Below are 12540 nucleotides of genomic sequence, written 5' to 3'. Positions count from 1 at the left end.
GATTATATATATAATATATAATATGATGAGGGTTTATGTACTATAACATTAATAATAATATATGTATATTACATATACGTAATTAATATATATATATATATATATATATATATATATATATATATATATATATATATATATATATATATATATTAGTTAATATAAGTAACATATATATTAGGTAATATAACATAAATATTATTTAATTACATAGGTTAAATTATATTAATATAATATAGTTACATATAATGTTATTATATTTTATTAATATAATATTGTTTTATATATAATAATAGGTTATATAATATAATTTTATAATATTATAATATGAATATGGTTTAATATAAATTAAAAATGTTTCTGTAATGGTTTAATAGAAAATTTATAATAGAAGTATAGTTTAATGTAACTATTATAATATAGTTGAAGGAAACATGGTTTTATATCTGTACAGGGTCTAGGTATTGGAAATAAATTGTAAAAGATTATGGAATTGATTAACTTAGATTAATTTAGGGAATGATTATTTTAAAATTTGTGATTGTCGAGATTATGTATATGTTGATTGTGATAAAAAAAAATATATATATATATGATTACAAAGTGATGAAAGTATAATCCAAGTGGTAAACTAAGTTCTATCTGTGTAGAATCTCTCGGTGAGATTCTTAGTGTTTTAAAATGAAAGTAGGGACTCAGCCTTGAGAGTCATTCTTACGCTTCAATGGTCTATCAAACTCATTTAGAGAGGTTGAACCATGTGGTGAGAAGTAGCAGGAGGTCCTTAGTCTTGGGGGCTCCCAGTATGCCTCAAGGCGCGGAACGGACTAACCTCGTGAGTGTGGCAGGGTGGAGAACCCAAGTTTCATAAGTCACCACGGGTGCAAGACTCGCCATAGCCCGACTATCGTTTTAAAGTCCGGACGAGTCAGGTTTAGAAATTTGCATGAATAGCTGATATTTCTGAATCTGTTTGAGATAATTTGTTCTTGTATGTTGCACGTTTAATACAACTGTATGATTTTATATAATTAGCTCACTCTTGCCTTGTTTGTTGGTATATGTTGTATGTATTTCTTTTGCAATGATCATTCATTTTTTAATGTGAGCAGAGGAGAATGAGGTCACCTTGGAGGACGCCTTGGAGAGGAACGAAAACACTGATGCCGCTCCTTAGTTCCTTAGGATTTCTGAACGGTTAATTTTCATTTGAATTCATGTATCTATTTTAAAAAACTCTAGCATTTTTTCACGTGTTTTAATTTCTTCTAGCTTTTTGGATTAATGTAACCACAAAACCTAAATACTTTTTTTACTCTTAAACTGCTCTCTTTTATGATGTATGATGACGTCTTAAATTATATAATTATACGTTATATTTTGGGATGTCACATATAACATTTTTCTTGTTATTATAAAAAATTGAATACATGTGTACAGAACATATTTTTTCTAATATTAAGTATAAAAAATTATAATAGTATAAAAATTAAATAAGTAATAAAGAAAATATTAAATAATAATTAAATAAACTTTAAATAATTTGAAAAAGAGTAAAACATTAAATATGTTTTCTAGAACTATGTTAGGAAACTAGAAAAAAAAGTATAAATTGGAATACATCTAATAGATTAAAAATATTTTAGTAATTAAAAATTGATACCAGAAAAAAGAATTGGAAGGGAAGACAAGAATGAGTAAATGTGTAAATATCAATCTTTACTCATTTCCATCAATGATTATACCAATCAATTAAAACGAATTTGAATATTATAAGAAAAGACTCATTTGTTATTAATAGTTAACAGTAAGGAATATTGTAAAACAAGTTGCCTTGTTCTTGTGGCCAAAGACCTTTGGCTTTTAAAATATGATTTATTTTATTGCTTCATGCAATTGCGCAGCAATTGGCGCCAACACGCCAATGAACAAACTTATTATTTTTTTCATCTTCTCATAGAGGAATTTATACAAATAAATCTAACCTCTTTTTTTTTCTTTTACTTTGGACGTACACAAGAAGATTAAATCACATAAATAATTTTATATCTGTGCATACTAATTAAAGATTGAAGTTAGATATTCAATTTAGGAAAACGATTAAAATGATAAGTTTTACTCTTAAATGGCCATGATCAAGAAGGAAAAGTTTAATTAATTCTAAATAAGTAGCCCCAGCTGGTTATAATATATATATATATATATATATATATATATATATATATATATATATATATATAAAAGTAGAGCTAAAGTCTAAAATTGGGCAATGTAGCAATGTACCGAACTTGAACTAAATTTGAATGCAAACAATTGGTTGTTTTTGTCCTTGTGTTTTTTCACGTTCAAATACTTTGTTTCACATGATTGTTAAGGTTATGCCTGCTTTATGATTTGAACAAACGTGTTGAAAATGCAAATTGAAAAATAAGGACATGTATTTTCTTATTCTTTTCACATCTTCATCTTCAAACTTTCTTCTCTCCCCAAATTATTTTTTCAATTTACCTTGCATATCTTTCTATAACTTTCTATAAGCATATGGTGCATTTGAAAATCATAAATACATATATTAATTTATATTAGTGTTTATAATAATTATTATTGATTATAAAATAATTTTAGACCAATGAATGAATTACTAAGGGATGAATAGTATTGGATTGTTGGTAAATTTGTATTCTGTTAAATGAAGCATACATTTTTATCACACAAATCCTTCTTGTCTTTTATTCTTATTTTTAATATGTGGTGATTTAACTATATATAAATTACTCCATTCAACCTCTCGCCTCAAATTAGTCACCATATTTATCTCTCGTTCAAACCACTCTTTTCTCCCTCATAAATTTCATGTCCATTAGTTCATCTTCATTTCAATATTCAGCTAACCCTTTAAGATTGTAATATTAGTATATAAATTTTGACACATGAGGTTTCACCTAGTCACTTATTTCTGTATCTCTCTGTTCAACTTTATATTACAGCCATTTCAATCTTCCCTTGCCCTCTCTGGTGAGTATTCATTATTTTTCTCTTATTTTTTTCCATAAATTTTACTTTTCATAAATGTAATTTCTTTGAAAATAATACCATGGCACATAGTTATGTCACTTATATTCAAAAGAACGGTTTAGAGTCTAAATCAAACTTAAAAATAAAATCTTTTATTTAAAATTTATAGACTTTTTTTATGTAAAATTTTCTATTAAATTATTATAATTAATTTTTTAATAGATAATAAAGTTATAATTAGTTTAATCTTTTTTAGTTTTTATTATTTAACTAATTCTGAATAAACTGATATTATAATTGTTAAGATTATTTTATAAGTTATATACGTATTTCGAAAATAGTCTATTATTTTTATATAATTAATGATGTCAATTGGTTTATTATTTTCTTAACCTATAATTTTTCTTGAGATATTTAATTTTGAAAATAAATCAAATCTATCATGATCTAATAAATGATCATGTATAAAAAAATGAAACATTTTTCTAAAAGTGTATAATTTAGTGACTTTAATTTTTTAACATTAAATAAAATTTTAGAAGAAGTTTGTCAAAACTCCAAAAAGAAGAAATTTAGTAGATAAGAAATAATGAGTGAAATAATTAGATAAGAAATCATATAAAGATAGATAAAAGAAGAAAATAAAAGTCAAAATTGATTATAAGAGAATAAAAATAATTAATTCTTCTTTTCTTCCTAAATAAAATTATAATTTATTGAAAAGAAGTTTTAATTCATTAAACATTATTTTTAGTATCAATAAAAATTGTCAAAAACTGATAATAATTTAATTAAATTTTATTTTCAGACACAAAGTTATAATTAATTTAATAGAGATATATATTAGTACTAACTTTTTTAAGACCTTTTATTTCTTAAACATAATTTTATAACTAATTTAATAGAAATATATTAATACTAAAAAAAATTGAGACTTTTTTTGTTAAACATAATTTTGTAATTAATTTAATAAAGTAATATTAATGGTAAAAAAAATTGAGATATATTTCTTTTTGAGACCTAAAATTCATTTTTGAGTTAGTCATGTATATATACCACTTTGTACAATACTTTTTGACTTTAAGGCTTCTTCACTTGAATGGATTTGGAGGAGAGTTTGAGAGGATTTGATGATAAATTTTTTTTGTTGTTTATTTGAATAGATTTGGAGGTAAGTGAGAATGAATTTAGAAGTAAATTTTTTTAATCTGTCACATAAATTAAATCCTATACTAATTCTCACAAATTTTACTTTCAAATCTACTCTCACTTACCACCAAATCTATTCAAAAATAAACAAAAAAAAAAATACCTTCAAATCCTCTCAATTACTCTCCTCCAAATTTATTCAAGTTAACAAGACCTAATAGATGACTATGCTTGATTTTGTTTTGATTATGTGATAAATCACATTTGACATGTATGTTAATATTAAATTCTTAATTCGAATAGATGGGTATCTAGGTATAATGTGGGGGAATTATAGCATGAAATCTCAGTGTTACGGACAGGATGCAATTGTGTAATTTAATATTTTGTTCTAACATACAAATAATGAATTAGTTTCCGTAATATTAGAAATATAAAAATAGAAAATTCAATTTAAAGGGAAATAAAAAGTTTATAAAAAAAAATTAAGAATATCATTTGAAAGTTTAGCAGATGGGTATCGAATTGGAACATCCGTTGATGAATGGACAGTTTCAAAGTTCCGACTCTTGCAACTTGCAACTTGTTGTCTAGCCTTCACTGCCAAATCTCCTTTTATTATTGATTTATCGATTTGGTCCCAATCCAATCGCAAAGAAAGTGAGTCAATGCCGTGGAGGCGTGGACGAGAGATGGTAAATCAGTGTTAGGCAACCTAAGAACTGTGCATGCAATCCTTCTTCTATTTTCACCACTACATATAAGAGATCATTCATCGTAAGACTCTCCATTCTTCACAAAAATCCTAAGCATGGCAACAAAGCTACTATGTCTTTCTCTGCTCATTCTAAATCTGCTCCTTCACATGTCTACCACCGCCGAATCCGCAACTGCGACAACAGACTTCATCAAGTCCTCATGCAAGGCGACAAGGTACCCCGTGGCGTGCGTTGAAAGCCTCTCAGGCTACGCCAGCAAGATTAGGCCGAGCGAGGAAGAACTAGCCAGCACTGCCATGAGCGTGAGCGTATCCAAGACTCGATCATGCGTATCGTCTCTTGAGAAGATGAAGAAGACGAAGGGACTGCAAGCAAGAGAGTACAATGCGGTGCAAGATTGCATAGAGAACATGAATGATAGTGTGGACAATCTTAACCGATCTATGAAGGAACTGGACCTCCTGGGTAAGGGGAAGGATTCCCGGTTGCACATCAGCAATATTCAGACTTGGGTTAGTGCTGCTATGACTTGTCAGGACACGTGTCTTGACAGCATTAATGATGCTAATTTCAAGTCTTCCATTAAACCTATGGTTGTCGATGCTTCTCAAGTCACCAGTAATGCTCTTGCATTGGTTAATCGCTTTGCCTCCAAGTACCGCACTTAGACGCCATTATCATGTCTGCTTAAAACATTCATTTTTTCCACTTAATAATAATAAGTCTGCATGTGGTTTCTTATGTTCATTTTGCCCTATGTAATGCATGCATATGCTGTGTAAGTGTAAATGTAATTTGTGTGGTTCAATTGTATTCGTGATTAATAAATTTCTGATTTTGAAGGCGTTTTCATTAAAGGGAAAAGGACTTGCTAATTTCTTGTTTGTGACTGCTAAAAAGAGCTTCTGGTTATATCTTTGCCTCAAACCCATTAAATAATTGAATGATTCATAACAAAAAAAACATTAGATGAGTTTGTTCATTATCTAAATGAATATAACAAAAAAACATTAAACGAATCTAACAATAAATATTAGACAAGCTTAATATGTTTATACACATATTAAATGAGTATATTAATACATATTAAACGAGTTTATATACTCATTAAACGATCTTACAAAACACATTACATGAGTTTGAATATACACTGATCAAATGAGTCTAACAATATACTTATACGAGTGTATCCATATACTGATTATATAAATTATGCAATACATATTAGATGAGTTTATTGATGTATTGATTAAATGAGTCTAACAATACATATCAAACAAGTATTTGCATACATTGATTAGTTAGAATAATATAACATAAAAATTACACAAGTATAACAGTATAATTAGACGATACTATCCATCCAATAATTAGATGATATAAAAAATATTAAACAAACCATTTCGTACGTTGATAAGATGAGATTACCAAAATTATTAGACAAGTCTACGAAGACATTAATTAGAAGTAAAGCAAAAAATATTAGACGAGTCTAACAATGTACAGACAAGTCTAGCAATACACATTAGACGAGTTATTTATATATATATATATGGATTAAACGACTTTACTAATATACATTAGACAAGTCTATTCATTTACTGATTAAATGAATTTTGCAATACACATTATACGAGTTGTTCATATATTGATTATATGAATATAACAAAAAATATTAGACGGGTCCAACAATATACGTTAGACGAGTCTGTACTTATTAGAGAAGTATAATAAAAGGAAATTAAATGAGTCATTCCATACATTAATTAGATAAATCTAAGAGTACACATTAGATAAATATGTTGTATATTGATTATGAGTCTTATAACACACATTAAATGAGTTTCTTCACACACTTATAGAGGACTCTAACAATATGAGTTAACACATATTAGACGAGTCTATTAATAGACAATAGACAACTTTATCAATTTTTTATTAGATGAATATTGTAATATACATTAGACAAGTTTGTCTATATACACAAGTCTACATTATATCAATTTTTTGTATATTGATTTGTATTTTTAATGATTCTACTTTATATATTTTTACATCCTTTATATTTCTAGAGAATTATCTATTTTTACATATGTTTTGCTCTTATGTATTTTTATAAAGTCTATTATTTATATTTTTATAGATATATTGATTTTCTAAATTTATAAATATTTTTTTCAAGTTAATTCTATTCAAAGCTTAATTATAAACTTAAAAATATTTATTATTTCTTCCTTCAATTCCTAAATATTTTTTTAAAAATATACAAATATCTTTTAATAAATATACGTAGAAACATCACTATATGTGTAAATACAAATTTAAAACTAGTTTATAAACTAAAAGAGCTGTGAAACTACTTTATCTAAGATGTGTTATTGTTAAAGTAACTGGAACGTGAAGTTTTGTATAAACAAAAGTTACTAAAAACAATTTAAAAGAATGTTAGAAGACAAAGTTGAAAAGAAATTTAAGAAAAATAAAAAGAAATCTAGGTGTGAAATAAAAGTACATAGTATCCGTTTAAAAGAAAATATTCTAATGGATAAATTACGTGACACTTTTTTAAAATATTAATAATATATCTAACGGTCATTTCTCAATACATTGTCCATTATTAAATAACTTTATTATTGTTTGATTTAAGATTTCATTTTGATTTTGTAAGTCTCTTTTCTGATTTTATAATTTATAATAAACTCTAGCCAACAATAAAATATATATTAAAAATGTATAAAACTAAAAATAATGATTGAGACGGTATTTAACACCAAGTAAAGATAAAAGGAAAATGGCAATATGGTGTGATAAGTAGTGGTTCATATAAGGCCATGATGAGTTGAATCCTTTGGAAGAGAAGATACTCCAAGGAGAGGGCTAATTGTTATCCACGTTGCCTTTATTTTCCAACCATGAAAAATAGATAGCTAAAAACTCAAACCATGTAAGCTAATTGCATATTAAATTAATAAATTTTTAAATTTATTTCTGGTCGTTAAATAGAAAAAGCTATAATTTTATATATACCTTAATAAATGATTTCTTTTATATATATAATAAAGTGCAGGCTATCTTGTTCCTAGGCCTTACCGAGAACTTGAGGCCAGGGTGTGAGTGTGTGGGTTTGTTTATCTCAAACACTGCAACATAACAGAACAGAGAAGGAGAAGAAGCTCAAAATATGGCGGCAGAGTCATCGTTGAGGGTGGCGACGACCACTCTTTGCAACCTCAATGGGTCTCAGAGAAGACCAACCCCTCTCTCTCCGCTTCGCTTCATGGGTTTTCGCCCTCGACCCTCTCACTCTCTCACTTCCTCTTCCCTCTCACACTTTTTCGGGAGCACACGCATTAACTCCAATACTCCCTTTCCACGCCAACACGCTCCCAGAAGACCCTTTTCTGTTTTCGCCATGGCGGCTGATGGTATTCATCTCCTTTTCTCTAATAATTTCTTAAATTTTCTTTCTTTTTTAACTTTCTTTCTGCTTCGCGACTAATCTAATGTTTTGAACGAATGAAACTTCTTTTTCTAAAGTTTCCTCCGCTTTTTGGGTTTGTTTCAATTTTGTATCATGCTTAATATATGGGTTATTCTTGAATTTCGGCTTCGGTTGTGATATTAGGGAGAAAACCGTTATTTGTGTGTTCAATTGAGATTTTAAGTGAGATAAGGTATCTTTAAAGGTAAATGGTTTTTCGTATTTTTGTCCAATTTTATTTTTTAAGACTATGAAATGTGGTTGGGTTTCTTTCATCCTTTTGGAAATGACTCTTTTTAACTTTGCTTCCAGACTCAAAGAGGAGTGTTCCGTTGAAGGATTATCGTAATATAGGTATCATGGCTCACATAGATGCTGGAAAGACTACTACGACTGAACGAATTTTGTATTATACTGGAAGGAACTACAAAATTGGAGAAGTGCATGAGGGAACTGCAACCATGGACTGGATGGAACAAGAACAAGAAAGAGGGATTACCATTACTTCTGCTGCAACCACTACATTCTGGAATAAGCACCGGATCAACATTATTGATACTCCTGGTCATGTCGACTTCACCTTAGAAGTGGAGCGAGCTCTTAGGGTGTTGGATGGAGCTATATGCTTGTTTGATAGTGTTGCTGGGGTGGAACCACAATCAGAGACTGTGTGGAGGCAGGCAGACAAATATGGGGTTCCACGAATTTGTTTTGTCAACAAAATGGACCGTCTTGGAGCAAACTTTTATCGAACAAGAGACATGATAGTAACAAATTTGGGTGCTAAACCACTTGTAATTCAGTTACCGATTGGTTCAGAAGATAGTTTTAAGGGAGTTATAGACCTTGTTAGGATGAAAGCTATAGTTTGGTCAGGAGAAGAGCTGGGTGCCAAGTTTGAGATTGTAGATATTCCAGAAGATCTTCAAGAGCTGGCTCAGGATTACCGATCCCAGCTGATAGAAACCGTAGTTGAGTTAGATGACCAGGCTATGGAGAACTACCTAGAAGGAATTGAACCGGATGAGGAAACTATAAAAAAATTAATTAGGAAGGGAACCATATCAGCCAGTTTTGTGCCAGTGATGTGTGGTTCGGCTTTCAAAAACAAGGGTGTCCAACCGTTGCTCGATGCTGTAGTTGATTATCTACCATCACCACTTGACTTGCCAGCAATGAAGGGCAGTGACCCAGAAAACCCAGAAGCGGCAATAGAGAGGATAGCAAGTGATGATGAACCTTTTGCTGGATTAGCTTTCAAGATCATGAGTGATCCATTTGTAGGCTCCCTTACATTTGTCAGGGTGTATGCTGGAAAGCTAGGTGCTGGGTCTTACGTACTCAATGCAAACAAAGGGAAAAAGGAGAGAATTGGTAGACTACTAGAAATGCATGCAAACAGCAGAGAGGATGTTAAAGTGGCTTTGACAGGTGATATTATCGCTCTCGCAGGTTTGAAAGATACTATAACAGGTGAAACATTGTGTGACCCTGATCATCCGATCGTGCTCGAACGGATGGACTTCCCTGATCCTGTCATTAAGGTTGCAATTGAACCCAAGACTAAAGCTGATGTTGACAAGATGGCAACTGGTTTAATCAAGCTTGCACAGGAAGACCCTTCTTTCCACTTCTCCCGTGATGAAGAGATAAACCAGACAGTGATTGAAGGGATGGGAGAATTACATCTTGAAATCATTGTTGATCGGCTCAAAAGGGAATTTAAGGTAATCTCTAATTCATTTCTTTTGAGAATTTTCAATGATCGGCTAGCATGGTTGTGTTTTATTAGCTGTTTTTGTCTTTTTAACTCTTAAATCCATCCTTGATGCTGTGCATGAAATGGTTACGATTAGAAGTAATAATGGTAAATAAACATGCACATTATCACATTAGACTGTAGCGGAATCTGTTTGCTTGCACTTTGAATTTTCACTATTATCTGTAAAATAAGAACAATGGAATACAGAACCACCCTTGATAAAATCTCTATGTATCATCTGATAAAGCATCAGTTTGTCTGGTGTACTATTCCTTTCCTTTTTTATAGACTTGTTCCCTTGGCGTGAACTTTTCTTATCCCCATGTCTCTCTTCCTTTAGTAGTTTTATGCTAAATTATTTTTACATATTTTAAGGATTATGTAGCAATAACATAATTTTGGGAAAATCACATTATCTATATTTGTTAACGCAGGTGGAAGCTAATGTTGGTGCTCCCCAAGTAAACTACCGGGAAAGCATTTCCAAAATCTCAGAAGTGAAATATGTGCACAAGAAACAGTCAGGTGGACAAGGTCAGTTTGCAGATATCACAGTAAGGTTTGAACCCATGGATCCAGGTAGTGGATATGAGTTCAAGAGTGAAATCAAAGGAGGTGCTGTACCAAAAGAATACATTCCTGGGGTGATGAAAGGATTGGAAGAGTGCATGAGCAACGGTGTGCTTGCTGGCTTTCCAGTTGTTGATGTACGAGCGGTACTTGTAGATGGTTCTTATCACGATGTAGATTCGAGTGTGTTGGCATTCCAGTTGGCAGCAAGAGGAGCATTTAGGGAAGGAGTTAGAAAAGCTGGACCGAGGATGCTTGAGCCTATAATGAAGGTTGAAGTTGTTACTCCTGAAGAACATCTAGGTGATGTAATTGGTGATCTCAACTCAAGAAGAGGTCAGATCAACAGTTTTGGTGACAAACCTGGTGGCCTAAAGGTAAGTTTAGTAACTTGGTTCTCTTGGATTATCCTATTAAACTTCTCCTTGTTGGATTGTTATATTAAATTTGAAGGTACTGCTCGAAAGTTCTTGTGCCGTATTGTTTGTCTTAAAATGATCGACATTTCCAAATTAAAATATTTTATGCACAATTCTAATTTATGGAACAACACCCAAAATGGAAATAAAGGAAAAGTGGGATAAAAAAATCCTCCCAACCTCACCTATCATAATCTCAGAAAAAGACCGTATGGATACATGTGAATAGGGTGAATGAGGACAATGCTCATGTTTTTTTTTTTTTTTTGCTTTTAGTTTGGATTGGAGCTGGACTTTATTCCTTTCTTGCTTTTGTTGGTGACATACGCAGGTTGTTGATGCCCTGGTACCTCTTGCTGAGATGTTCCAGTACGTTAGCACACTTAGGGGGATGACAAAGGGCCGTGCATCCTACACAATGCAATTAGCCATGTTTGATGTGGTGCCACAACACATTCAGAACCAACTTGCCTCAAAAGAGCAAGAAGTTACCGCTTAGTGTTTTTGCTTGGTCTCCCAACAAGGAATTTCTTACCTTTTGATAGCCGTATTGTGTTCATTGTCAAATAGTTGGGTTTGTTTTTGGTATTTATTTATTGAAATTTTCCTTGTACAAATACAAGGTTAGCCAACTATAATTTCAGAAGAAAAATAGGAGACGATTTTTCTTCCACATTCGAGAGAGAATGAAATGATATGGGGCCAATAACAATGCATTTTTTGTTGTTTTGGGCGAAAAACAAAGCGTGCTAACTTGGATTCGCAAAACCATTCCGAGAACCCAAAATTATTTCCTATCTTTTGTTTTCAGTAAAAACTACAGATCGAATGTGTCCACGTGACATGATGATTTTTCGAAGGTGTGTATAACAGTACATACTGAGTGATTTTGGCAACTTAATTACCTAGTTCTGGGCACTATCTCCATTTGATGCCAAAAATGATACATAAGCAAACATTATTTGATTAACTAATAGTGTAAAAGTTTGAATTTGAAGTCAAAAATACTATAATGCAAAAAATTTATCTTAAGAAAAGAAAAAAAAAACACAAAATAGCTAAGAATTGTAAAGGAAAAATCACTTGGAGTCCCATCCTTAATTCAAGAAACGTAAAACTAATTTTCAGATTTTGTTTCGCCCTAATGGGAACCCAATGTTCTTTCCCATATAGACAGCCAAAACGCCAGAAATGGCACTGGTCTATGGTTTCTCAAATCTTACAATATTAACTAAAAGCCAAACCAGCAACTACCAAAATTAGGAAGCTTTATCTAAGTATATAGTTTCCAACTGAAGAAAACGTATACAACGTTGGACAATAACTAACTGCGTTTGACCTGTTTTAAGCTCCTTCCATGAAAGAGCTTCAGGTCTTTTGGCAGACTGTTTTTTGGACAAGCGTTGAAGTCGAAGCAGTTGTGGT

At 31.0% G+C, this 12540-nt stretch overlaps 2 protein-coding genes across 2 annotated transcripts; both read left to right on the top strand.

The window, feature by feature from the left end:
* The first annotated feature begins 4889 nt into the window (after positions 1-4889).
* LOC106766297 (21 kDa protein) lies at positions 4890-5723 on the top strand. The gene has a single exon (XM_014651035.2). The coding sequence runs from the start codon at positions 4976-4978 to the stop codon at positions 5549-5551; it is 576 nt and encodes a 191-aa protein (XP_014506521.1). The 5' UTR covers positions 4890-4975; the 3' UTR covers positions 5552-5723.
* A 2341-nt stretch (positions 5724-8064) lies between these two features.
* LOC106768564 (elongation factor G-2, chloroplastic) lies at positions 8065-11855 on the top strand. Its single transcript, XM_014653788.2, has 4 exons — positions 8065-8308; positions 8677-10091; positions 10561-11073; positions 11447-11855. Exons 1-4 carry the CDS (start codon positions 8065-8067, stop codon positions 11612-11614), a joined length of 2340 nt encoding a protein of 779 aa, XP_014509274.1. The 3' UTR covers positions 11615-11855.
* The last annotated feature ends 685 nt before the right edge of the window (positions 11856-12540 follow it).

The sequence above is a fragment of the Vigna radiata genome, chromosome 7, assembly GCF_000741045.1.
Source record: "Vigna radiata var. radiata cultivar VC1973A chromosome 7, Vradiata_ver6, whole genome shotgun sequence".
Lineage (NCBI taxonomy): Eukaryota > Viridiplantae > Streptophyta > Magnoliopsida > Fabales > Fabaceae > Vigna > Vigna radiata.
Note: the sequence above shows the minus strand (reverse complement) of the source record. Positions and strands in the feature narration are given on the sequence as shown.

What these genes read in the sequence shown, in the direction of transcription:
- LOC106766297 (XM_014651035.2), top strand. Translation starts at nt 4,976, where the DNA reads ATGGCAACAAAGCTACTATGTCTTTCTCTGCTCATTCTAAATCTGCTC.
- LOC106768564 (XM_014653788.2), top strand. Translation starts at nt 8,065, where the DNA reads ATGGCGGCAGAGTCATCGTTGAGGGTGGCGACGACCACTCTTTGCAAC. An exon ending in GGCTCAAAAGGGAATTTAAG is followed by an intron (nt 10,092 to 10,560) that starts GTAATCTCTAAT and finishes TTGTTAACGCAG; the next exon opens with GTGGAAGCTAATGTTGGTGC. An exon ending in ACAAACCTGGTGGCCTAAAG is followed by an intron (nt 11,074 to 11,446) that starts GTAAGTTTAGTA and finishes TGACATACGCAG; the next exon opens with GTTGTTGATGCCCTGGTACC.